Source organism: Epinephelus fuscoguttatus, linkage group LG3 (assembly GCF_011397635.1).
Source record: "Epinephelus fuscoguttatus linkage group LG3, E.fuscoguttatus.final_Chr_v1".
NCBI classification, from domain to species: Eukaryota; Metazoa; Chordata; class Actinopteri; order Perciformes; family Serranidae; genus Epinephelus; species Epinephelus fuscoguttatus.
Genome location: NC_064754.1, coordinates 28,689,604 through 28,717,487, shown reverse-complemented (window position 1 = coordinate 28,717,487; position 27,884 = coordinate 28,689,604). Strand labels below are relative to the sequence as shown.

General features: G+C 40.6%; 1 protein-coding gene across 2 annotated transcripts in view; it reads right to left on the bottom strand.

Moving 5' to 3' along the window:
- Window positions 1-7,641: 7,641 nt before the first annotated feature.
- Window positions 7,642-27,884, bottom strand: part of LOC125884983 (uncharacterized) — a 49,414-nt gene continuing 29,171 nt past the window's right edge. For both annotated transcript variants that reach the window (XM_049570326.1, XM_049570334.1), the window contains exons 35-65: window positions 27,315-27,461; window positions 27,026-27,237; window positions 26,782-26,885; window positions 26,074-26,192; window positions 25,807-25,962; window positions 25,245-25,459; window positions 24,979-25,064; window positions 24,199-24,326; window positions 23,973-24,098; window positions 23,688-23,878; window positions 23,501-23,589; window positions 22,095-22,222; window positions 21,825-21,952; window positions 20,089-20,206; window positions 19,756-19,974; window positions 19,452-19,622; window positions 18,917-19,066; window positions 18,763-18,827; window positions 18,484-18,613; window positions 18,123-18,208; window positions 17,903-18,032; window positions 16,023-16,213; window positions 15,722-15,812; window positions 15,460-15,589; window positions 15,192-15,382; window positions 12,751-12,912; window positions 12,530-12,666; window positions 11,251-11,402; window positions 11,056-11,150; window positions 10,246-10,849; window positions 7,642-8,141 (exon numbers count right to left, since the gene is read on the bottom strand). In XM_049570326.1, the coding sequence (XP_049426283.1) occupies window positions 8,065-8,141; window positions 10,246-10,849; window positions 11,056-11,150; window positions 11,251-11,402; window positions 12,530-12,666; window positions 12,751-12,912; window positions 15,192-15,382; window positions 15,460-15,589; window positions 15,722-15,812; window positions 16,023-16,213; window positions 17,903-18,032; window positions 18,123-18,208; window positions 18,484-18,613; window positions 18,763-18,827; window positions 18,917-19,066; window positions 19,452-19,622; window positions 19,756-19,974; window positions 20,089-20,206; window positions 21,825-21,952; window positions 22,095-22,222; window positions 23,501-23,589; window positions 23,688-23,878; window positions 23,973-24,098; window positions 24,199-24,326; window positions 24,979-25,064; window positions 25,245-25,459; window positions 25,807-25,962; window positions 26,074-26,192; window positions 26,782-26,885; window positions 27,026-27,237; window positions 27,315-27,461 (4,728 nt within the window). In that variant the 3' untranslated portion in view covers window positions 7,642-8,064. The remainder of the gene's footprint in view (window positions 8,142-10,245; window positions 10,850-11,055; window positions 11,151-11,250; window positions 11,403-12,529; window positions 12,667-12,750; window positions 12,913-15,191; window positions 15,383-15,459; window positions 15,590-15,721; window positions 15,813-16,022; window positions 16,214-17,902; window positions 18,033-18,122; window positions 18,209-18,483; window positions 18,614-18,762; window positions 18,828-18,916; window positions 19,067-19,451; window positions 19,623-19,755; window positions 19,975-20,088; window positions 20,207-21,824; window positions 21,953-22,094; window positions 22,223-23,500; window positions 23,590-23,687; window positions 23,879-23,972; window positions 24,099-24,198; window positions 24,327-24,978; window positions 25,065-25,244; window positions 25,460-25,806; window positions 25,963-26,073; window positions 26,193-26,781; window positions 26,886-27,025; window positions 27,238-27,314; window positions 27,462-27,884) is intronic.

Genomic DNA, 27,884 nt, shown 5'->3' with positions numbered 1-27,884 from the left:
AAACTGATGAGCAGTAGTGGATGTGTGCATGACTGCAGGTTAGTGATGTAGAATTTGGCTGCAGGGAGAGAGGGCTACTAATGAAGCTGAGACTTATTTAATACTGAAGTGGCAACTGCTCACTGATCTGTGGGTGAGCCTTAGAGCACTTGAAATAATTAGCAAAATGTTTCTTTTCTTTTTTGAAGGGGATATTGTTCTTTTTGTTAAACTGATCTATTTTTACAGGAATCCTTGAGTCACTAAAATATTTCTATGTAACTATTCAGGTATTAAGAATGAGATGCTGCAATTGTTTACATGTGAGATATTGCACCTGTTTTTACTGATTAAAAATCTTTCATCTTATTGTCATCCTGTGGTTTCATTTGGTTGATGTTGGTTTTGGATGTGGGTCAACCATTTGGTTGAGGTAAATTAAAAATACAAAATCCCTGCTGCTTTTCTTACTGAATAAACAGGGGAAATTTGTTCATGTGACCAAACATTTTTGAAGAGTTATCCATTTTACGACCCTATGCTGGAGAGAGGGCCATGGAGTAGGTGATCAGCACATAGAAGTATAATAATAATATAGTAATAAAATATAACATAGTTGTTCTTCTTTTTTGTTTGTTTGGGGGGGTTTGCCATTCACTATGATCTTTTTTTCACATTCAAGGAGTCAGCATCCTTGTGAGTCATCTGCTTGTCATCTGTGTTAGTGCTGGAGAAGTTACAATATGCTGCTATGCTGTTAGCGTGACGTTAGCTCTACACTACTTGATGATACAAGTTTGGTAAAATAGCAGGGGTGATGTAATGTGAGCCAAAAGGCCTGATGGAAGTTGAGCCAGTGGCCCACTCATGATAATTACTGTAGTATGTAGTAGTAGTGTAGTAAGTATTATTATACTGTAATTCTACACTGTATGCTTACATTTTATTATAACATATTAATAAAATGTATTTGATATAGCACCTTTCACAGAATGAAATTCACAAAGTGCTTCACAAAATACAATAAAACATGCAATCAATGAAACAAAGGCAATAAAACAAATGAAAACAAGGCAACAAAAAGAAAGTAAAACATAGAGCAAATGTAGGCTGCTGAGGCCTCGAACAGAAACATACCAGGGAACAAGCACATGACAATAAAGGGTGGGACAAAGGCCAATTTGTAAAGATGGGTCTTCAGTTGTTTTTCTTTAATTTCATACAAGGCCACAGACCGTAAACCTAATGGAAGAGAGTTCCATAGTGTTGGAGCCACGACTTCAAAGGGACAATCACCTTTTGTTTTGAGTCTGGAGCAGGGGACAGCCGGTGGGTCCTGCTCTGAAGACCTCAGGGACCAACTGACAATATATGGATGGAGGAGATCACTAATGTATTCAGGTGCCTGACCGTAGAGGGGTCTAGTATAGGTGAGAACAAGTATCTTAAAGTGAAGCCTGAACCTGATGGAAACCAGTGTAAAGAAACTAAAATGGGAATTTTATCACTGAAATGATGTGATATTTTGAATTTTAGACCAAAAACCTTTGTGCCATGCTTCTATCAACGGAGCACAGAAAGGGCTTCAACTCCTCTTGTGGATTTGGACTGAGCAGCGGGAAAGTTTACAGAAATGGAAGTCCATAAAACATGAATATGAGAAGGAGAAGTAAAAAGAACAGGGTACAACATTTACCCCCATTTGGCTCTGTTCCCTATCCCTAGGCTCAGTTTACCCCTCATCAGGGGTAAGTTCAGCCAAGAAACTTTTTGGAAAGTCATATTTTGGTAAATCAACTGCACTTGTATAGAGCTTTTCTAGTCTAGTGACCACTAAAGGCACAATTTGGGGTTCTTTATCTTGCCCAAGGATACTTCGACATGCAGACGTCTTCCACCATCACAATTACAAGCCATATCTGAAAATAATCCCAATAACTGCACCATTTACTGTAGTTTGATGTGTGCTCAACTGTTTTCGGTCACACCCAACACCTTTTTTAATAAGTGAAACTTTATATTTGTGGCCTCATTTAGAATATTTACATTTCAGGAACCAGTGGGCAGTGCTGAAGAAAAATACCGTATCACTGTGTTCAGTGAAAAGCTACAAGCCTGATTTAATTTGGAGCAGCAGGAGTCATGTGCTGTTAATCTGAGCCTGAATAGAAGGTTATTTGTACGTCGTGAGTTTAGTATGCTGCAAGTCTCTCAGCCGCACAGATGTTTTATATGTTTACCAGATGTTTACATAAAAACTACATACACCTCCGCAGTCATTCAGTTATAGTTATAAGTGTCATCACATTTATGTAAATCTTAGTGTGTGACCTGAATTCCATAATACACAGACATCATAGCATCTCTCCTACAGGCCATGGTGCACAGAGGCAGCTAAGAAGAGGCAAACTCTAACTGATAAACCATAAAACAATGTTAAAGGTTAGATTGTATTTCGGAGATAATCCAGGTGCACGGATCTGGGAAATAGGAAGGTTGTTATAAAGTATTTTCCTTGCTCAGTGGGTTTGTAACAGGGTTGGGTCAGTGGTCCCATGACTTCTGGGGAAGTGAACAAGGTTGGCAGGGAAGGTGTATCCCACACTGAAAGACAATCCTCTCTGCTGTCAGACTTCCCTCTGCTCATACTGTAAGTACTCCTCTTAATTTGAAAAACTTAGTGTACATTTTTAAAACTTGTATTATCAGTGTTTATAGGATTTCAGTGGGTGTCTGTTAGTTGTCCTGTTACGTTGTGAATTTGTTTGCACTCCCAAAAAATACTATATCCGTCTCAATTCTAGTGACAAATGCATGTTTATAGAATTTGAATATGAGTGTCAATTTGTAAAAAAAATTAGGGGGAAAAAATAAATCTCCATCCTTTTCCTCCATCCTTCATGCGCAACACGTGATCAAGTTAAAGAACATTTCAAACAGCTGTAGCAATGAACCAAGGGATTCTTCAATTTACACAGTCTCTCATACGAAGTCCGATCTGCTTGGCGACATGTGCTCAATCTAGTTTTCCCAAATTCTAAGAAATGTATCCAGTTCCAATCTGGAAGCAAAAGTCAACTCCTCCATCACATATATATCATGTGTTACATCCACCCAGTCCTCGGTCATAGGTGCCACTGACTTCAGTCATTTTCTGTTGACAGCTTTCCTTGTAAGACCTATATTTATTTTCCCTAAATATATTACCTCAAATGTAAATAGAAATTTTACCCTCAGGATTTCTGACATAAAATTCTTTTGCTCCAACCAGTACAGGCTGATGGAGGGGCAGCCACAGAAAACATGAAAATGATCTGCTGTATTTGCTCCACATAATCTCCAGCACCTTGCATCTTGATATTTTATCTGTGCTGGTTTTCCATCCATATTCTCTCCAGGATATGGAGCAAGTTGTTTGCCATTGTTGCTCATTGATCTCATCCCAATCGTCCACTGACAGCTGGATATTTGCCTCTTTCTCCTACATCTCCTTTAATGTATTATTTACTGTCACATTTTCCACTCCTCTATATAATTTTGAAATTAGCTTTCAAACCAAATCCGATTCATATGCTGAAATAAAGAAAAAAGATAATTTTTTGGCAGTTTTATTATCTATTTTTTATTTATTTTAGTACTTGTTTGTTGTCTTTTTCTTATGTTTTCTTCCCATTGTCATGCACGATATCTCAAAAATGCTTTGAGGAAATTTCTTCAAAATTGGCACAAACGTTTACTTGGACTCAATAATGAACTGCTTAGATTTTAGTGGTCAAAGGTCACTGTGAAAAAAAAAAGATTGTTTTTGGCCATAACTCAAAAATTCATTCACTAATTACGACAAAGTTTCACACAAATGTCTAACAGGATAAAATGATGAAATTATGACATTTTTATCCAGAAGGTCAAAGTTCAACTTCACTCTGACATCATAATGTTCTTTTTTTGGAAGTTTTATTATCTCAGTTTTATCTATTATAGTTGGGGTTTTTTTGTCTTTTTTTCCCTTGTTTTCTTTCCATTTTCATGAGTACGATATCTCTAAAATGCTTTGAGGAAATTTAACTAAACGATGAACTGCTTAGAAATTAATGGTCAAAGGTCACTGTGACCCCAAAAAACTAACACAAAAATTCATACACAAATTATGACAAAGTTTCGCACAAATGTCAAACAGGATAAAATGATGAAGTGATGACATTTTCTGTCCAAACAGTCAAAGGTCAACCTCACTGTGACATCATAATGTTCTCTTTTTTTGGCAGTTTTATTATCTTATTTTAGTATTTTTTTATGATCATTTTTTTTATTGTAGAATGTACAATATATATATCTATATCTATATATATATAGATATATATATATAGATATAGATATATATATCTCCACATCATATACATAGTTTTCCCCTTTTTTTCACCCTCCCCACATAGTAAGTGCAAACAGAAACAAATTCACTTGTACATTTGCAGGGAGGTAACAATAGTAGAGCCCCTATATCCCTCCCTATTTAAGTATTTTCTGTTTGTCTTTCTTTCCTGTTCTATCTGAAATGACTGATGGAAGAGGTGTAGACAGAAGGACAAATAAGCAAGGATATGCCCATGTAGATGTGAGGGATTGAAGTATAGTATCTAGAAATCAGTGCCCTTTTCTTAATATGTGGGTATATAATAAGAATTTAAAAAAAAAAGATTATAGCGATCACATTTTCCTCGACATAAACAAAATCCACCTTGTTAAAAACACAACCCAAATTGAATAGATATAATTTATTCGTCTTATAGAGTTTTTGTTCAAATCTCATCATTTCTTTTATATTTTAATTATTATGTTGAGACAGACGCAGCCAGTAACCACCAGTTGAATAAGGAGACACGTTTGTGATCACCATAAATTATTTACAATATCATTACATTTAAATCTTGTTTTTACTTCATGGGTTTGTCTCTAGTATGCACATGTTGCAGCCTGTTTATGGACATCTTTGATATGACCCATTTACAGGAACGATGGCGAATGGACAAGTGCCTGTTGGTGAGTTTATACTGTCTGTGATTCAAAGGAGGTCAGTTACAACACAACTCTTGTAGACCAGTGGGTTTATCCTTATCACATTAAGTCGCTCTAACTTCCTGTAACTTCATTGAAAATCTAATTCTATTCACTACTTTCTCCTCACTTTATATTCCTTCTCCATCCTCATTGTATCTAGTAACAGTCGGCCCGTTGGGAGACAGTCCGGTTCAGGTTGCCTGTCCTAAGTGCAATCAGATGGTTCTCTCCAAGGTGGACTACTCCTCTGGTTTGCTCACCTATCTTTTCTGTGGAGGACTCTTCTTCTGTGGGTAAGAAAGGTTATAAAAACAATACACTTTATAATATTAATAAAGAAGACAAGTCTGCAGCCATGCTAAAGGCCCAGTGAGGCTTTATACCACCATAAAAAACTGCTGTTCTTAGAGCCTTACTAGGGGACAAACATTGTGAGATTTGGCCTGAGGTAGTGTTGGATGTGCGGGTTACATAAAGAAATAGTTTGACATTTTGGGAAACACTTTCCTTTAACAAGAGTTAGAAGATGAGATACCACTACTGTGTTTGTGAATTAAGCAAAGAGCAGCCATTAGCTTAGCATAAAGGCTGATAGCAAGGGGGAAAAGCGAGCTGGGTCCTGGGGTGCGAAGTGCTCTCACCATTCCCTGGAAAATAACAAGTGCTTACTGACACAGTTGCCAGTCAGTCAGTAGAGATGCTGCATCCTACAGGGAGATCTGTTGGTCAAGAAATGTTTTGTTTTCAGCTTTAGAGATAGAGTAAGGAGCTCAGACATCTGCAGGGAGCTCGGAGTAGAGCCGCTGCTCCGCGTCAAAAGGGGTCAGTTGAGATGGTTCGGGCTGATCAGGATGCCTCTTGGGTGCCTCCTGTTAGAGGTGTTTCAGGCACGTCCCACTGGTAGGAGGCCCCGGGGCAGACACAGAACACACTGGAGGGATTACATATCTTATCTGGCCTGGGAACACCTCGGGGTCCCCCAGGTGGAGCTGGAAAGCATTGCTGGGGAGAAGGATGTCTGGGGTGCTTTGCTTGGACTGCTGTTCCTGTGACTTAGTGCCAGATAAGCGGATGAAAAGAACGCATTGGAGAAATTTCTTCTTATTTGGCACAAACGTCCACAAGGACTCAACAATGAACTTTTTGGCCACATAATAAGAATTCATACGCTAATTACGACAAAATTTCACACAAATGTCTAACGGGATAAAATGATGACATTTTCTATCCAGAGGGTCAAAGGTCACCTTCACTGTGACATCATAATGTTCTGAAAAAACACATTCTGGTCATTATTCAACCTAACTCAGAAAAAGAAGGCAAGACATTTGATCGGATACTGAATGAATGACACTAATCTTGGGTGAGGGGAGGTGTGTGTGTGTGAAGCATTCATGTTTTCACAGACAAGGATGTAAACTAAGTGCAACTTGACTGGTTCCTGGAGGCATATGACCACAAGGCGGTAATTCGTTTAACTTTGCAGAGAGCCAGATAAGTTTCCCCCGTTTGTCAGTGCTAAGCTAAGCTAAGCTAGTTGCTTCCTGGCTCTAGGTCCAAACTCAGCTCACCTCATCCAGACTCTAAGGTCACTTGCCAAAGTGCTGAACTATTCCTTTATCTCAAAATAGTTACGTCAGCCTCAGCTGTACTTGGGCTGATATGTGTTTCGATAATGCTAACTGTCATATGAACATCAGCATGTTAATACAGACTTGTGGAATGCATTAAAACTTTACCCATCCTATGATAAAGTAATATGTTTATATCATATTTTGTTTGAGTCCTGACATTAGCTGATGTCCTCTCCAGTTTTGTCTTAGGTTGCTGTCTCATCCCGTTCTGTGTGGACCGACTGAAAGATGCAAAGCACACCTGTCCCACTTGCAAGACTGAGCTTGGCGTGTATAAACGCTTATAACTGACAGCTGCAACATTAAGTCCATTAACTGACAGCGGATCAATTGAAGAAAATTATGTGGCAATTATTTTGATAATGAAACAATCAATTTAATCTTTTTTTAGTGAAAAATTTGTTACTTTCATGCTTCTTAAATGTAAGAATTTGATGCTGTACCATGTCGGGCATGATGGTAAACTGAATTTGAAGACGTCACCTCAGGCTCTGAAACTTTTTTCCCCAGACATTTTATCAACAAAATTAATGGAATAATTGCAGGAACTAATTGGCAGATTAGTTGATGATGAGAATAATAGTTTGTTGCAGCCCTAACTGACATACTGTAGTGTCTGTCCTAAGGTAAAACTTCCAACACATCCTCCAGTACACCAGACAGCAGCTTGCTCCTGAATGAACCACTGTTGAATAAGAAAATGTAATTATACTGAATCTGACCGTAATAAAGGCTGCCACTAACACTGTTATGTGTCTTGTTATTTGCTGGCTTAACAGTTTTACAGACTTAGACTGGAGAAACAGATGGCGGTCACTCAATAACCGAGACTTTGTAAATATATGTATATTCACGGTCATTTTGTAACTACATTTTTAGATGGGTTTACTACACAGATGAAATGACGTGACCCTCTGTAACAACTTTTTCCCTTGAATAACTTGAACAAACTGTGACCAAGCAAGTGACGAGCTTCTGTGATTGTTAATCATGTACAATATGCATTTATTATTAATCTCATTCAGCTTCAGGCATGTAATTAATTTTCAGGGTAGGCCTGCCTAAAATAAGTGCTACCTCAAAGTAACACAGGATTACAGCTACACAAATACAGCAGAAACTGTCACCTTCATTTTTTTGTTAAACCTTTTTATCAAAGAAAAAAACACAAAATCAAGTAAATATATGAGTCTAAAATAAAGTATGAAAAAGTTTCAGAGCAAACATACACACTACAGAAGAATCAGTTTAAAAGAATACATTATTTTAAATCTGCTGTATTGTTATTGCACATTAAATATTTTCTTCATAGTAAGCAATGCAACGTAGCATGTAGCGACAGTATTTCCTTCTGTGATATATATTCATCAGTTACAATAATCAGCCACACGTTTCTTTATACAAGAGAAGTGATGAGGAGCGTGAGGAGAGCGAGGAAGGAGAGGCCAGCGTCTGCTCGGATGCCATTGTTACCTGAAACAGAGACGTAAACCCACATTAGACATCAGTGAAGCACTAATAATAAATCCAAATACCAACATATATTCATCTAATGTTCAACTAAGATCAGCAATTAGTGTCACTGAAGCTCCTACATGAAAGTATTTTCCACTTTATTAGGAAAATTAGCCCTCAGTCTATCAGCACCCCAACTGACCATTTGCTAAGCTCCACCTCCTCCTCCTGTGTCTATGCCTGTCAAACTCTCTTCTTTTAATGTTTCTTTAAATAACAGTTGCAGATTTACGACTCCACATTTTAAGCAATTTTGGAAAAAGGAGTCCTTGATTTCAGACACAGGAAAAGCACGCTTCATGACTGGATGGCTGAAATGACAAGCTAGCTGTAGCTAGACAGCTAATTACAGTAACGTTAGCTTCATGAGTTCTTTAAAAACACTGGGTCTCATTCATGACACGAACAAATTTGTGTGTAAACTGTTTGCAGAAGGAAATTTATGTGTATTTCGGCATTCATCAGTGTATCAGTAGCTCCGATCTTCATGTAGGCACTAACAAAATCTACACCTGCTTCTGCTTGCTCGTAGTGCTTGTGTAAATAAGACATTGCACATAAATGTTGCTTGTCATTAGAAATTACAGTTTTATATGCTACTGTTATGATCACAATACGCAGATGCCTTTGAAACAAGTAAGTTAAACATGACAAAAGATTCGAAATATAGCATTTATTTAAATTAGTTGGCATTTAGCAGATTTGAGCATCAGATTAGGGTTCTTAAAAATGTGAACGAGTTATTTAAATCAACTTTAATACAAAACTGGAAACGCTGTTCTCTGAATAAATAAAATAACAAACCAACACGCTCCTCCTCTGCCCTCTTTACGCACCACAGCCCCAAACTGCATGTCATTTTTGTTTAATTTAAGCTGGTGAATCTGAATCTGGCAGAGAGTTGGAGCAAGACGGTGTGGTTTTACGCCTATCGGTGGATTATTGCTGACATTAGACTGCCTGTATTAAGATGTTTAAATGGTGGTTTAATTTCACAACAGTGACAAACATGCTGAGGCTCGGGGCAAACTGACAGAGAGGTCTCTCCGATCCAAGCAACGCGCTCGTCTGCAGCAAAGAGCTGTGACTGGGAAGAGCCTCCTGTAGCTGTTGTGTTTTTTGTGTGTACTTGTGCGTTCTTTTCTCCCACCTAGTTTCATATCGAGCTATTTTCGTTTAACTTTTTGGACAGTTTTGGAGTGTTAACGGCACCCAATACCTCTTTCCAAGCCTTCACCTACAAGAACTTCAGTCTCAGCGTCGGACAAGTTTTTCTTTTTCTCTCTCCCTCTTTCTTTGTTTGCTCCGTGTTTTCAGGTCGACAGGATGCACTTATCCATTCATGGGCAGGGATGTATGCTAATTGCTGACCAGCAGGAGCGTGCTGTCAATTTACGATTGATTGGCATTCATGAACATGCACACGTGCCTATGATCAAATACGAGTATTCCGTGGCGTTCATTAATCTGGAGTAGGTTTTCAGTGCCAAGGTATTTTATATGCAAATTTACTCACAGATTTACTAACATGTCATGAATGAGACCTGATGTGTCCAGCTGAGTTAAGTGTTAAACATTTAGCTGACTTGATTAAAACACAGTCCCAGGCAATAAGGAACTGTTCTTTGTTTATCAGAGGAAGGGGATAGCTGGAGTGTGACTTTGTTTACCCTCCCTGAAGCTACAAATTTTATTCCCTGAGCCTCCCCGAGTCACTGGGGGACACACAGGGTATTTGAGCAAATGCAAGAGAAAACAGCACAGGAGTTTTATCTCCGAAACAAACAGCTACTTTCTTCAGCAAAACGCAAACCCTCCTTACAAATCACATCATCATCACACAAGCTGTAGATACACTTAGCAGACAGCTGATGACAACATGACAGCCACCCGTCCTATCACACAAAACCAACAAAATGTAATAAGCCCACACATCACGCACACTCCCACACCCACACAGCCGGCACTGGCAACACATGCATGATGACAGTTTTCCCAATTAAACCACACACAACAGTGGCAGCATCGGCTACCCAGATATAGTGAACTTCTCAGTACTCACCTGAAGTGGTGTTTGTTGTTGAGGGGTTGGGGGCAGCAGTGCTGGCAGTGGTTGGAGAGCTGGTAGTAGTGGTCATGGAGTTGGAGGTGGTTGGAGAGGCAGTGGTGGTCATGGAGTTGGAGGTGGTTGGGGAGGCAGTAGTGGTCACAGAGTTGGGGGTGGTTGCAGAGCCGGCGGCAGTGGTCACAGAGTTGGGGGTGGTTCCAGAGCCGGCGGCGGTGGTCAGAGAGTTGGGGGTGGTTCCAGAGCCAGTGGCGGTGGTCACAGAGTTGGGGGTGGTTGCAGAGCCGGCGGCAGTGGTCACAGAGTTGGGGGTGGTTCCAGAGCCGGCAGCGGTGGTCACAGAGTTGGGGGTGGTTGCAGAGCCAGCGGCGGTGGTCACAGAGTTGGGGGTGGTTGCAGAGCCAACGGTGGTGGGAGAATTGGTGGTCACAGAGGAGGGTGTTGAGCCAGCCCTGCCCCCTCTAATCCCCAATCCCAGTCTGTCAAGGTCGCTCTGTAGCTGGCTGCTGGTCCAGGTCTGTATCACAGTTTGGTTTTCATAGGACTTTAAATCTGGCAGGTTGGTGCCAAGAAGATCTCGAACTTCATCAACAGTCAGGGTCTGTGGTGAACAGAGCAGAGAAATGTTATATTAACATGCAGATAAACACACTTAGCATGCAGGCCAAGTTTAGCAACTGCTGTACTTTACATGTAGCCTGCTTCAGTCCTCTGAGGCATTGCTGCCCACTAAAATACAGTCTCACACACACACACACACACACACACACACACACACACACACACACACACACGTACACCACTAACCAGTAAAACGTTCTCAATGAGACCGATAAAGGTAGCCATGTCCATGCTGATATTGGAGGCTGCCAAATTTTGGACATACGCTAAGTCTGCGCCACCTGCAGGCCAGGAAAGAAATGAACAGCATCAACACTTTTTGTTCACATGATGTTTTCCTGCATGCAGTATGGACGTGCGAGTGTGGGTCTGTTTGCCTACCAAGGTAAGGTTGTACGAGCTGGTAAGTGGAGACAGGAACAAGGGCAGTTGAGCGGGAGCGGGTGTCTGTGGGAAATGCTTGTTTGGCGATCTCGAACAGTGCTTTCTTTTTCTCCTCGGTGCAGGTAGACACTGTCAGGGCATCAGCTTCTCTGCAGGAGACACAAACACACAGAGTGGAGTGGGCAGGTCCAAAAAACCTTTGGTGGGCACAGTAGGTGCTGCATGCCAAAAAAAACAATAGAACATACAAGTGCCCACACACTGGAACTCCCTTAATGTTTTATGAAACTTTAAGTACCATTATTATGATTTAAGTACATTCATATGTGTCAGATTATCCCTACTATACGTCAAAACTGGAAGTTGAAGGTCTGATTGTGAGTGATTTTCTATTGTTTTCTCTAAGAGACAAGAAAACTGCACACTCAACCCAGCAGGTGAAAAGTTTACTTTTTGAAAATCGCAAGTTATTTTTGTCTGAAAAGCTTCAATTTTATCGGGATTTTTTAAATTTAACAAATTCTTAACTGTGTTAAAGAACATCTGCTACCAGTTTTTCCTTTATATTCTTTTTTCCTTTGTTTACTGGGTTTTTAGTCTGATCTTGAAACGATTAACTTTAACTTGAACAGCAAATAAATGCAATATGATTTTATTAGTTTGGTTTAGTTTACTTCTCTACTTTGTTGTAAGCAAACTATTTTTTTCTTTTTTGGGAGAGAGTGTTTTTTTTTTTTTTAAACAAGGTATTTTTAGTGATAATTCAATAAGATGCACAGCGCATCAAAAAACAAACACAGAACCAACCAAGAAAACAACCCCACCCACCAACACAGAAACAGAGAAAGTCAAACCAGCCAAAGGAAATAAAAGACAAAAATGAAAAATAAATAAATAATTAAATGAATGAAAAAGAATTTTAAATATATATACATAATTATAATTTAAAAATACATCTACACTTATAATACATAAAAAAATAATTAAAAATAAACAAATAAAAAACAAAAATAAATTTTAAAAAAGGATGACAAATTAATTAACTCGTGTGACATAAGCAGGGGAGTATTACATGTTTCATTACAATTTTTCAGCGTCCATATTTGCTACAAAAGTTAAAAATGGATGCAATGCAATTCATCCTTTAATGAAACAATTGATTTTCTTCAATTGTAAATAATAAATAATGTGCTTAATCCAAAAAGAGAGTTTTTTTTTTACCAACTAATACCAGCGTAACAATCATCCAAACACACACAGAGTCCTGACTTCTTACTTGAGGTTTTCTGGGGAGATGGTATTCAAAACATTGGTGTCCAGGGAGCACAGGTTGGTTCCTCCGATTGCATTGAGCTCAGCTTTGCCCAGTGTGTTTCCTTCGTTGCTCAGATACTTTGTGATGACGGCCGCAGCCTGGATGAAGAGAAGAAACATTCATTCATGAGAGCACACAAGCACACATGTACACAGACCACACTCTTTTGCTTGTTTGCTTACCAGGGTCGGGTCCCACTCTCCATTAGACGAGTCCATCAACGCAGAGAGTGTGTCGATCTGAGTGATAGTCCACGTGTTGATGTCATCAGTGGTAGCCACACGGGACGCTGGGCCTAAAAGTTGAACCTGATCCTCTGGGATGACAGAGCTGGCAGCATAAGCCTAAAAGTGTGTGAGAGTCATAGTCAAGTCATTTTTTAAAGTTCTCTGTGGAGTTTTAACTTTAAATAGACAAAGAAAGTAAAGAGAAAAACGGAGCGTTTGCACTGATATATTTCCCTCAAATGATTTTCTCCCAGAATGGTTGTTTGTCTCTATGTGTCAGCCCTGCGATAGTCTGGCGACCTGTCCAGGATGTACCCTGCCTCTCGCCCGATGTCAGCTGGGATAGGCTCCAGCCCCCCCGCGACCCTCAAGAGGATGAAGCGGTTAGAAGATGAATGAATGAAGATTTTCTCCCAGATTTTTGTATATAGATCTTTAAATATGATTTTGTCAGTTTTGTAATTATATTCATATCATTAAATGTAGTTCCTGAGCCTCTGAATTTTTGTATTGTTGTATTATTATTGAAACCTAAAGAGAAGAAAATATAAGCTGAGTGCTGTTCATCTCAGAATAGAAAACAGTGCTGCATCCTGCTACACAAATTTGCATTGTTGTTGTTGAGAAGTTATTTAAACTTCTGTTGGTGGTGGTGGTGGTGTTGGTTACACAAATAACACCACCACCAAGCTCTTCTTGTAAGCTTAAGTATTGCTGTCGTTACTTCCAGATCCTGGGTCTTCAACAAGGCCCCTGGACGGTTCCTGGGCTGCCAATTAATTGTTTGATAACCTCATTTAAGTCTTAATTTAAGTTTTTTTTCCCCCTACAGCACTCAACATTAATGACTGGCTAACTGTTACTCATTAATCCAGCCATGAAGTATACAGACGTTCCTGTGAGCCACAGTTAGTAGTTTTATTACTTTTCAAAGGTTTCTGACACACCGTCCACCTCAGAAACCACCAGCTAGATTATTACTGCTGCATTCACTAGGAATTTCGAACTGCCAAAAAGCCTGTGCATGATGGGTAAAGTTAATCCACACCTTCCAGCCAATCAGAATCCAGAGTTCTCAGTGGCCATGGTGTATAGTGCTCTAGGCAGACAGTTTTCATTTGGCCGACATGGAATTTAGCATCACACTGGTTCCCTCGTCAAAAAGCCTATGGTGAAGTTTCCATTGGATTTTGGATTATTGCAGAAAATAAGATCTGTGACGAACAAACGTTTATGATACTTACATGTTTTGTTCAGCAAGATAACCTTCACATATGATCACCATTTTCATGATTTTTACAGCCTAAATGCAATCGCCAGAAGTCAAAAGCTAACATTTGGCTATAAAACAACTACACTACGGTTGAATGACCTAACGTCACCACCATAACAAGACTGTAACGCCATGTTTGGCACAGCATGGCGTGATGACGCTCTGTAGTCTCATTTAGCCACTTGCTATCAATTCCTCTTTTTAAGACACAGAAGCTTCAAAGTTCACAAGTGGGATATTTACTGATTTTATGTCATAGAACAAAACATAAGTCTCTTAAAATTATGTTAACCACAAACATTACTTTAGGTATCTAACCAAAAACCCATTCAAAAAACCCAATGACCCTGAGATGAGGGAACTGTGAGTGGTAAACTCATTTCCAGGTTTTGGGACTCATTCCTGGCACATTCTATAATATGTACAGTATATAACACCAAACTTAACTATTATTTATAACCAGTTTCAGCTCTACACGTGACTTGGCTTTACAGGTGTCATCATTATTTTTGCATTTTTATCAGACTGTAATTGTGATCTCTATCTGTAAAGCACTGTAGGAAAAATATGTTCTTTTGCCCTATTAATAAAATGAATCAAAATCACCAGCACAAACAATCCTGAACTTTTATCGCTGGGCTTAAAGGGGAACTATTCCCATTTTTAAAATTCAAAGATGTTGTTCCTACAGTCTAAGGCAGTCAAAAAATATTAGTAAAGATAAACAACTCTAAAAACTAGAATGCAAAAAATCTGGAGCTGAAAGATGGTATAGATGACACTGACAGCAGCCAGGAGACTGGTCTACATATTTGGGTACATTTTCTGTTTCAGAGCTGAAACACAAGTTAAAGCTAATTTGGGTGTAAAAAAGAAAAACAAATATTCTGTTGGTCCAAGACATCAGCCACCCATTCATTGTATACGAAGCAGCTCCAGAATTTATACTTGATGACATCACAAGTTTGAGACTGGTTTCTGGCTTTGATAGAGAGCAGCTCATGTTCACAAATACTGAATTAACTTTCCTAGGCCACAGAAATAAAATACTGTAATTCTTAATTTAGGTGGTGTTCCCTTTTTAAATTAATTTATAAACCAATCACATCCTCCTGTCACCCACCTCTCGCAACTTGCTGAGAACAATCCGGAGGTATTCTTCCTGGTCCACCTTTTGGGTGATGGCATCCAAGCTGTCTTTAACGGTTGAGGCGCTGAGGCAGCAGTTGAACTGGGTTATGTCATCATAGTCGAAAGGGAACGTTTCATCGCTGATGGTCACCTGGGTGATTATTCCTACAGTGCACTCATTTTCTAAAACACAAGGAAACAAAACAGTTAAAATAGTAAATTCATAAATAGTAAATAGCAAATAATGGAAGGAGACTCACCGATGGATCGCTTTGACTTCTTTCTAATGGACTTTCTTATTTGTCTCTTCAGATTCCTCTTCTTCTGTCTGCTCACTCCTTGGCTCCTAAGAACTCTGAGGAAATACCTCAAGAATCTCCGCTTTGTTCTCTGCTCGCAAAACACAACACCAAACATCACCGACCTCAATCCAGCACCAAACGGGTGATGTAATGCCACAGACAAAAGGAAATGCAGTCACCTTTTCTGCTAGACGCATTTATTCATATGTTTGTTACTCACTTTTTCAAAGTTATCATAGAAGCTCGAAGTCAAATACAGCGGTAACATCCCAAGGTCCTTCAGTGTATTTTCGTCCCATGTTGACGGAGCTCTGATTATTTAAAAATAAAGGGCATAGAAAGAGGGTATCAAACAGACATTCAGATTAAAGTTTTAGTTTTTTGTAAAGACAGAAGAAAATGGGGGGATTTTTAAAGCTGCTGGTAAAAAATAAATCTGCTGATACTATAGAGACACAATAAAGAGGTTTAATGATGTTTTAAAAAAACTGAAACTAGATGTATTGCTGCTGTTGTCGTACCCGTACTGTGTTGTCCCGCTCTGCAGCAGAGCTTCAACAGCTGCTGCTTGAGCACTGGTGAGATCCTGGCAGTTTTTGAGTTTTTCCAGAATGGATGGGTGAGAGTTCTCGATGTAGGACGAATCCAAAGTGCAGCACATGTTTCCCAGGACTGATATGTTATCCTCAGTCAAATTCGTGGTCGTTATGCCCTTAGAAAATAAAGAGATTAAGAATAGAAATTAATTACAGATTGGAGTATTTTTTTTAAAGATATTTTTTGGGGCATTTTTGCCTTTAACTGATAGGAAAGCCAAGTGTGAAGGGGGGAGAGAGAGAGGGAATGACATGCAGCAAAGGGCCACAGGCTGGAGTCGAACCTGGGCCGCTGCAGCAACAGGCTTGTACATGGGGCGCCTGCTCTATCCACTAAGCCACCAACACCCCACAGATTGGAATATTAAAAGAACAGATGTGCAAAGCACCTGAATTTAGATTTACATTAAGACTGATGACACTCAAAGTTGTGCTTTTACACTGTAATGTGCACTCTGATATTTTATCTTTTTTTTTTATAATAGTTTAAAATGGTCAGGGTACAATCTAAATCAGGGGTTCAGTCTTAATCCAACATATCAATAGAATAATAATGTCTTAAAAAGTGCCTTTCTGAAGTGCCTTGGATCAGGCACCTTGTGTATGAAATCCTGGACTAATTCGGGAGTCATCAGATTGGAGCACAAAAACTGAAAATAAAATCAGACATTTAAAAGTCAGTGAAATGATCCCAACAACATTTTCTTTGTATGTGAAAAAACTGTCTTGGAGACTGATTTCTTTACCAAAATTATTAACTTGACTTCAGTGGTGCTCTTGTTGATGCTCTTTAGTCTTCACTGAAATTATACCTAAATGATCCATGTGTTTCCACTGACAGACAACAGAGAACTAAGCCACGCTCGATCTGTGTGTGTTGTAATCAGAGCGTCTCTGTGGTTTGTTGTGTGGTAAGCCGGTCCTGCCGGGTGTAGGTTTTGTTTCAAAATTGAAACAGAAAGGTTAAGGGGTTTAGGCGTCTTCCGCCAGGAAATGTTGAGCATCAAACACTTTATTTCCTACATCCTGGTGAATTTTTGTGCACCAAATTTGTGCCTTTTCTGTACAACCAAACGTTAACTCGAACAGAAAGTTATTAGTCCTCAAGATTTCATTGGTCACTTGGTTGCAGAAAAAAAAGAAGAAAAGCGAGCGTGAACTTCTATTAGGAGCTGCACCTTGTCAAAATAAATCAAATCCAATATGACTGGGCTGTGTGGGAATTTAATTTGAAAGGACAGACACAGGAGGAGGCCACACTCAGCAGTCAGACAAGAGTCATGTTAAAAAACCAATTACAGCTGACAGATAAATACAGAAAAGCTGATCATTTTAGTGCAGGGTCACTCAAGCTTTACATCTGGCCCACAGATGATAGGCCTACACAATTACAAACATCCCCCTTTAAATCTACGCCTAGCCACTGGCTAGCTCAACTCATACATACGGCTGTTACCGCTGATATGGAGAGAGCATTGTCGCTGAGGTGCAGGGCCCACCCTGGTTCCTCTTTAGTTAAAAAAGTTAGCTTTGTCAGCATTGTTGCCATTGTTTAGCACTGTTTATGGAGTAAGCACCATTAGCTGCTAGCTGCTGTCACCTCCATGTTGACAGGCGTATGAAGACAACTCATAAGCTCTGAATTTCACATACAGTCCATTTAAACTTCCTTCAGAAAATTGGTTCAGTTTATTCAACATCATTTGATTTCTGAGAGAGCCAGTTTAAATTTAGTTTACTTGTCTCTTTCAGCATAGAACGTGGGAGCGCAAGATGTTTGTGTTGTTCGTTCTTCTGGGACTCACCAGGCAACTCCGTGCATTAGTAAACAGATTAACCCGTATGTAGCTGAGATCAGAGGAGAAAACAGAGAAGTCTGCTTCTGCCAGCTGTTGAAAATAGGACCTGCAGTTGGCCTGTGGCACCAGAGAGTAACTGTAAAGACACAGAGAGACAGTAACTAACACACACTGATCTGACGTTATTACAACAAAATATCTGTTTCTATCTTTAGTCCAAACTCACTCATAGTACAGCAGCATATCGTGAGGATAGAGGCTGAAGTTGATGGCATCTGGGTCTCCTTTAATGTAGTTGAACATGCAGGTCAACTGTTGGTGAGAAGCTGTTATAAATTCTGTATATAGTATCTCCTTTGTACTGTAGTTTCACTAAGCCGTGATTTTTAGGTGGAAAGATGTGGAGGTGAAGAACCAAATGTTGAGGCTACAACAGTGTAACATAGACATGTTGTTTTAACTGCATTTCAATTATTCTATTAAGAAATGTAGCGATGAACTACACTTACACAAACACACACACACACACACACACACACACACACTCACACACACTCACACACATTCACACACACACACACACTCACCTGGGTCTCCACTAGTCTGACTTTGTTGCTGCCCGTTCTCCGACAGGCTTTAATCAGCCTCTTGATCTGCACTGTTTGAATAGACCTTACTCCAGTGCACGTGAACCCTTGCAGCACAGAGGATGACAAACTACACACACACACACACACACACACACACACACACACACACACATGCACGCACACACACACAAAGTTTGTTATGTACAAACTGAAACCCAGTTGCAGGACAGTTGCTGTATAAACTTTTGTTTTAGTGAAAGCTCCTTCAAAACCTACCTGTTTGGACTCCCAAGTGTTGTGGTTGCAGATTCTACAGCTATTACCTCAAAGAACAACTCAACCTATGAAAAAAAAGAAGTGTGTAACGACATGCTGTACAGCAAGTGCGTTCAGTGCAAAAGTGTGTGTTTTAGTGTTGCATCCTCCTCACCTGCTGCCGTTTCCATTTCTTCTTGTTAAGTTCGCCAATAACGCTGCCCTTATTTGAGAGGCCCAGCAGCAGAGCACGAGGGATCTGAGTGGCCATTTCATCTGGAACGTTCTGTATGATCACCTCACTGCTGCTGTTCACCGATATGATCTAGGTGAGCATGTGAAAGGCAGGTTAAATGTGTGTTTCACCTTTGACCCCACCCAACAGGGATGTCATAGTGTCTTCAAGTCCACTTTTACTCCCTGGAGCACAGTGAGAGGTTAAACCACTAGAGGTAAGCAGAAATGCAAATTTCAGGAGGTGTTAAGTTAGTGTTGAAATACTCCACCTTCACCCAAATTAATCCAACAAGTCATGACGTGACTTTTGTGTGTGGTCTAAAGTTGTAGCATCAGTTAGTACTCAGCTGAGGCTTAGAAAAGGCAAACCAAGCTAAACCGTGAGTTTGGTATTTGTCAACGTGGACTCTATTTACCTGTGTATTTGAACCACATATATAAAATCCTGTAACATAAAAATTAAGCCGTCATACCTGAGTAACAAAAGTTTGCTGGACGATCTGTGGAGCAGCTGTTATGTGTTCCAGAAATGAAGCATCTTTGGATGCAGTAATCAGCTCAGAGCCACTGATGCTGGTAAATGTTTTCGCAGGTATACCCACAACAAGGGAGCCCAGCATGAACAAGGTTGCCGTGCTGTTGATCTGGAGGGAAGGACAAGGATAGGAGACAGATGTGGCAGCTTTATTCTGACTGGTGTGCTCACAGACACAACTTAAATCTACTCTGAAATCAATAAAACATACAACGACAGACAGACTGACAGAAAGCAGCTACCTCCAAACCCCCTGAAGACATCAGAGACTGGACAATGGCCTTGGCTTGACCTTCATTCCAGCCCATCACAGTGCTGAGAGTGGTGAGGGCATTAAGCAGGTCCTGAGGCTTTATTGTCTTGATCTGACCAGTAGACATGCCGGTGCTTTCATTACCAAGGGCAGAAATGGCCTCAGCATCAATGCTGTCACCGAGGTTACCCGCCAAAGCTGCAGAAACCTGCAGAGGAAAAACGTAAAAACTTGATCAGTTGCCGTCTGTTTGTGAAAAATGTACGCCTCACCAGGAAACTACACTGGCTAATGTATGTGTGTTTTTGTGTGTGTTTATTACCTGTGGGTCCAGATCTGTACAGAGAGTGGTCAGGTTGTGCAGAACTACCATACTTTCATCTTTTGTCAGCTGGCTGAAAGCTGGACCGGGAGCGTCACACCGCATCAACAGAGGAAGTCTGCAGAGAGAGAAGAATCGGTTTACACACATATAGTATCACCATGTATATGCAGCGCCATCACTAAGTACACACAAATCACACACTCTACGTAGGTATTAAGTGCTGGAGGCAGCACCAGAACAGCTAATGATCAAAAATCATAATCAGTGATAAACTATTTGAATTTAAGATGAAGCACAACTACAATAGGCACCATTAGAACACTGCAGGCAATATCAATCCATCCATCCATCCTTGTTTTTTGGGCCAGGTCGCAGGGGCAGCATACTGAGCAAAGTTTTCCAGATGTCCCTCTCCCCAGCAACAATTTCCAGTTCCTCCTGGAGGACCCCGAGGCGTTCCCCGGCCAGATGAGATATTTAATCCCTCCAGCGTGTTCTGGTTCTGCCCCAGGGCCTCCAGGGATATCCCGATCAGATGCCTGAACCACCTCAACTGGACTCTTTCTACATGAAGGAGCAGTCCTCTCTGGATGTCTGAGCTCCTCATCCAATCTCTAAGGCTGAGCCCAGCCACCCTACAGAGCAAACTCATTACAGCAACTTGTATCCACGATCTTTCTTTCATTACTCAAAGCTCATGACCATAGGTGAGGGTCGGGACGTAGATGGACCATTAAATCAAAAGCTTTGCCTTCTGGCTCAGCTCTCTCTTTACCACAATAGTCCGCCGCAGTGCCCACATCACTGCAGATGCTGCGCCAAACAGCCTATCCATCTCATGCTCTATATTTACCTTCACTCATGAACAAGACATCGAGATACTTGAACTCCTTCACTTGGGGCAGTAACTCTCTCCCAGTGGACAAGCCACCACTTTCAAGCAGGGAACCATGGCCTTAGACTTGGGAGGACACTCATCCCTACCACTTCACACTCATGCACGTTCAAGGGCATAGTGTGATGAAGCCAACAGAACCACATCATCTGCAAAAAGCAGAGATGCAATATGTCATGCAGCTCTCTCACTTTGTCTCCCTGTCTTGCCCTCATTGACCAAAATTTCAGTTCCCTCTCAGTATTCTGTAAATTGTCCACAATGAATCGGGCCGAAAGTCATATCACAACTGTGGAAAGCAAGCACGGCTGAGCCAAAGTCTGGACCAGAGATAGTGGTTCAGGTGGGCAGGTCAAAAAGTAACTCTTTAACAACTTACAATAACACTGCGTCCAATAGCCAATGTTCCACCTTCTCCTCCCTCTCTCTCTCTCTCTCTCTCTCTCTCTCTCTCACACACACACACACACATACCTCAGAGAGCACTCAGGCCTGGTCTCTGTGTTGTGAGTATTGTTATATGAGGGGGATGCCGAAGTGAAACTAAACAATTAATATTTACTTAATAATAGTACAACTGCTACTCCTACAAATAATACTAATTTAAGAGCCTACCTTAATGGGAAAACAAGCCAAATATTGTCTTAAAATCAGCAAAGGCATCAACTAAATTGGCTCAGCATGTGAGACTGTAGAGACCAGTGTGTCCCCTCCACTTGATGCTGTAACGTAATATACAGTATACAGTATACAAACTATTATTGTACAGTTCTGGCCAGCAGTGGCACTAGTAGTATATATTAAATGAGTACAAGGGTTTGTGGCTGTTTCAACTCACAGTAAGGGGTTGAAGTTGCTGTCCTGTTGATAAAGGAGCATGGTGTAGTACTCGGTGAGGTTGAGAGGTAAAGCAGAGTGGTTGAAGAGGGCGATGTTCAGAGGGTTTACTGTGAACACCTGGATATCCTGTAGAAGAGGACAGAGAGGCGGTATAAACACTAAAAAGGCAGTCTGTACATCATTAATCCATCTATCTTCAACTTCATTTTGATCCCAGTTAACAAAACCTGAGCTGCAGTTTAAAAACGACATAAATTTGGTTTAGTACCTGCTCAGGTCCAAACATAAGAAGATCTTCCAGAGTGAGGAAAGGCATGAATGGGCCGATGTACTCAGCAAACCAGGCTGTGGAGTTTAGTTCTGGATCACTGGAGTTGTAACACCTTGCCTCCGTTGCTACAATGACAAATTACAAAAATTTACATGGAGGATTTCACTGAGAGATAAACAAAGAAAAATACAAACATTTTTGAGATATAATGAGACTGACTCTTTTCAGCATGGACCATTTTGTTCTCCTGACAACTGTGAAATACCTAAAGGTCCAGTGTGTGGGATTTAGGGGGGATATATTGGCAGATATAGGATAGGTCCTCGTCTACAGATACTGCCATGTTGCACTGCAATGTTTCTACAGTAGTCCAGAACGGACAAATCAAACACTGGCTCTAGATAGAGTCATGTACTTGTTTTGTGTCAGCTACCGTAGTTAGTCTGTGACAAGAGCATTGGAAAAACACCTATGTTTAATCTGAAACTGTTTTAGTCAGTAGTTTTATCAGTTTTAATCAACGGGCTGTTTTTTTTTGAAGAGACAGAGACCTCTGCGGATAATTCGGCTGCCCTTGAAAACTTCCTAAACATCTGGAACTTAATTTATCAGAGAAAGTAGGTGACCCCACATTAGCCGGTGCTAGGCTAGCTGCCCGTCTCCAAAACGTGCTGCTTACAGTCTGGTACCTGGTCACTACTGAAGGTTATGATATTGTAATCCTAGTACTGTTAGCATAGGCATAGCCCTGTACTGGACTCTAAGGGCAATGGTCTCCTCCATTCACAAGCACGTACTAGCCCACTGAAATCGACATAAAATGTGTCTACCCAAATATGTGCGGAGCCCAAAGTATATATATATATATATATATATATATATATATATATATATATTTATAAGAGCTTTATGACCGTCTTAGCATCCAAACCCTCTCCAGCGAGCAGCATAGTAGCAACAGTGTCCCTAGGTAGAGGGCTCTGCCTGTGCTAATAGAACTAGGGATACAATACTGTGTGTAAAGGACGCTGAGGCCGGCATACAGCTCCTGTCAATGTTATGTTACGACAGGGTGTACATTCATCAGGCTCCAGCCACTGAACCTAGAGCGCAGTGACGGGTGGAGCCTGTGTGACAGAATAAAGGCTATGATATTGTAACCCTAGTGCGATTAGCATATGCGGAGCCCTCTGACAAGGGGCCCTGTTGCTCCTTCGCCACTCACTGAAGGGGGAGTAAGATACTGTATATATACTGGGGGCTCTTTGGGTGGGCACTTCTTGATTGGCCAGCTACGTTTATGCGTTAAGCTACGTAATTTCAGTAGGCGAATGTGTGCTAGTGATTGGAGGAGAGTATTACCCGTTATCAAAGACGAGCTTTGTGTTATACTGTGGACTGACCTGAGGTGAGGTAGGCTCTGATGGTGTCGAACACATCTCGTCTCATAAAGTCTGCGACAGTGTAGTTGTATTCACCAAGAACTGAAACGCTAAAACCAAAACACGTGATTCAAAAACATCCTAAAATCACATGACACATAAAAACTTTCACAAAAGGAGAATTACGTGTTGTGAAAACCACACATACAGCTTTTGGAATGCTGGGCAAGTGGCGTTGTGTGTGTGGCTGGTGCTGATCAGACTCTTTGTGAGGAAATCCAAGTAGTTGGAGAGGCGTTGGTCAAACCAGGCATCAACCTCTGAACTCTCGGTGCTGCTGAGCGCCACAGGCCAGACGCAAGGCAATGTGGGCCGCCGCACCACCACTGGTAGAGACTCCTGTAGTGTTTGCACACAGTAACATTGTTACTCAAGGAAATACAAACCCATATTCCTGTATGTGTTTACATTTGTGTGTGTGTGTGGTACATACGGTTTCTAGGAACATCGGTGTCTCCACGTAGTTGTTGTAGATTACACACAGCTCTGCATCGTTATCGACAACATCAGGGCGACTGAGAAAATCTCCAAGAGCTGATGGAGGGATGGAGTTCACCAGCTAGAGGAGCAAAAGACATTAAATAATCCTCCTCACAGTGTTCAACCCAGGCACTCAAACTAACCTTCTTTTAACCCTCTCTGTTATTTTGGACACGTACCTGATGTATCCTGTCATGAGGCATGAGGGACAGGAAGGTGGTCAGGTTGGGGAACTGGAATCCCATGAATGAGCGCTCCAGGAAACTGTAGAAACTGTGGTTGCTGTAGCAGTGGAGAGGTATAGGTCCTAGGATGAGGGAGAGTGGGAGAGGTCGGCTGTGAAACACACTTTGATCCACTAAGTTAAAAAAATCAAGAGGTTATGGACTTGTATATTTTGTAAACTAAAGTACTGCACGAGTTCTGTGAGTGTTTCTCAACAGATGTTACTTCAATTCATGAAGAATTTTCGACTTTTTTGGATTCTCCGTTCACCATTGAGAAATGCGAGAAAAACAAATGTTTCTTCTTGAATTAAAGGTAACACACAGTCAGTAATAGATATATAAATGGTCATTTTGTGGGTGAAGTAGTATTGCTAATCTTAGGAGGAAAATTGTGTGAAGTTGAATTTAAAATATATTTTACAATTCTACACCACTTTCATGACTCATATTTTTGACATGAGTTTGAATATACAGGCATTTGAACCACAGGCAGGAACTGATAGCATGCTCATGTGCATGCATTAGATACAAACAAAACAGGAACCCACTCATGAAAACATAATGCTGCTGGTGGTCAAAACTAGAGTATGTTTAAACATCAGATACTCTGTTAAATTAGTAACTTTAATGCAATGGAATGGGTATCCTGATGATTTATTTCAAGTGTCATCATTTTGTAACATGTTACCACCCAAAACTGTTACCAGTATCCTTTCAGTGTGCTTTCCTTACCTCTGAGAGATTGAACGATGTGGTTGTGGATCTCTGTCTGTGTATCTTCGGCCAGAGAGGAGATTGTTGAATTCAGGTCTCCGACTCTGAAATAAGAGAAATAAAATAGAATAAAAATGAATGCATTTCATTTTGGTGAAATCACAAAGAGGGGACTGTAATGATGTGGTTCAATGAATTACATTTTTCTAAAACCAAAAGGATCTGATTTAAAAATAAACATTTCCAGTAAAATGTACTCATAAGGTTGATCCTCATAAACTTACGCCTGCTGCTCAATACTGCAGTTTCTTCCCACCAATATTGCGAAGAAAGGTGCAACATGCTGCGGCGACAGGTTGACCAGCAGGGGGCGCAGTCGGTTCCGAAGCCACAGCGACACAACTGAATCTCCCACTGAGTGATCTGAGAGGTTTGCACGGTCAAACACAACTTGCAACATGGCTGACCTCACTGGAGAGGGGAACATGCTTTCATGATTCTGCAGAAAAATATGAACAAAAAAAAAATAAGACGGAGAGTTTTAAACACAATTTTTTCCCCTAAAAGAAACAACAAAGAGCAGCTTTTAGAAATATAATTTAGAAAGGTGTTGCCAGTTTAACTCCACCATCTTCATTTTAGTGAGAAATGTAGTAAAACCAAATGTACATTTTTTCCGTTATGGAGCTTCTCTCATGTCAGTTCATGTTAAATCATTCATGAGTTATGATGTACCAAAGCAAAGCAGATAAACTGTATTTGATTCATACTGACTAAAACATTTTGTCCTGTTACCAATAAAGGACAAAATACTGATATGAAAACTGGTGTTTGATGCACACTCACCATAATAGCAGGTGAGAAGTCATCAAAGAAGGCAGGGAGGTATTTGTCGGGGATGTGTCTCATCACCATGCGAACCTGGGCAGCAGAGGTGAGCTGGCCAGGTGTGGAGGACACCTCTGCCAGCTGTCTGACTGTAAGCTGTGGCAAAGCTTCCATCTGCATGTGCACAAAGACAAATGTGTGTGCAACGACATACGTGGTTAAAACCCATTACAAAAATAAAAATAAACAAACAATGACAAGAAGACACAATGCAACAGGAAGTACCGCTGAAAAGTTGGAGTAGAGCATTTCAAGATCCTGGAAGGACACAAGGACAGAGAAACCTCCCAAGTTCCTCTGCAGCCATTCTCCACTGTTGATAACATTTGAGCTGCAGCTGGAGTCTGAATCACAGAAAACACACATCAAATTCAACTTTACTGTATGCTTCATGTTTGCATCATGTACAACAAACTCTGACAACTGTGGTATATTTCTAATATGGTGGACTGAAGAATGATGGCTCTGTTGGTATATAAAGAGAAGGTGCACATCATTGCAATGATGCCTTTGGTAAATTTGGTATACAGATGTTCATAGTTATTTTTAAGTAGAGACAGTAAGTACAGGGAGAGAGGAAGGAGAGCCCCAGTCGGAATCAAATGGGATTATATGGTATGCATTTTACATTGCAAGGCCTCAGGGGATGCCCGTACTAGAGCTATCGTATTTGCTGAAACTGTTACTTTATCCACATTTCTTATCTAACAATACTGTTTTCGGGTGTATAACATAGTATTAGTGGTGTTACAGCCTTGCAAGTCACTGTAACCTTTTATTCTTATACTTTCACTGTAGCACAAAACATTTATGAAACCTTTGTTAACTTTCTTTGTAAAGTGTAATGAGACAATTTGTGATTTTTTTATTCTAAATAAACATAATTACTTACAGACTCTGACCCTCCATCTTTACAGAAAAGTGAGAACCTACCTGTGGTGTTACTCCTGGTCAGGAAAACCATGATGAAGTGTGTGTAGACAGAAATCTGCCTTTTGAGTGTCATGTGCGGCTGGAGCTGGCTCAAAATCTGCACCCTGAGTTCAGAAAATAAATGCAGGGTCATGTGGTCAATGCAGAAAGTGACAATATAAGAGAGAGAATTAGATATGCACTGAAATGAAGGCAGTCTAGTCGGAGGTTATGGTAAATGTGAGAAGTGCTTTCTGCTGCTCACATGTGCTGGTAGGTGTTGCAGTTCAATCTCTTTGTGGTGAGACATGACAGGAACTCGGGCGTAACAGCTGGCAGGAATGGGCGAAGCCGGTGTTTGAACCACAGCCGGATGACAGCGGGATTGTTGAGGCTGGCTATGCTAAATGTGTCCAGACGGATTTCTTGTATAGATTCCAAAATCATTGACACTGCCGGATTTCTGGGGTCAAGAGTCTACAAGAAACAAAAAATATCAAGTGTCTAGTGCTGATCAGAAAAATGATAACATGAGGAGTACTGCCAATTTGTACCATGTTGGTTAGAAGATCCAGAGCTTCGTCCAGAACATGGGAGGCTTTGGAGAGGAGAAGCTTCCAGACAGGTCTTGAGCCGCTGGAGTTGGAGGAGCGATTGCATACCAGTATCGCTGCCAGATGTTCTGCTGTCAGTGCCGTCAACTGTGTGATGAAAGAGCAGAATGACAACAGGTGAATACTGGGGGAAGTTCAAAAAACATACTGAGGATCACACTGAAACAATTTTAAACAACAGTGGTTTTAGGGACAGTTGTTGATCAGAGATGTTCAGTGATTGGTGGAAGACGTACTCACATCCTGTAGTTAAGTAAAAGCAGAAATACCATATTCTGAAAACACTCCATTCCAAGTAGAAGTTGCGAGTACAACATTTCACTTAAATAAAAGTACACAAGTAGTATCAACAAAACAGATAGAAGAAAATTGTGGTTTGTGATATTGGACTCTATAAATAAAATTGAAGTCATAATGTACTTAAAGGAATACTATGCAGGATTGTCCTTTATTGTTTCTAAACACTCTCTCTGACTAAAGTTTAACTAAAAGCCAACCCCAGATTCACTC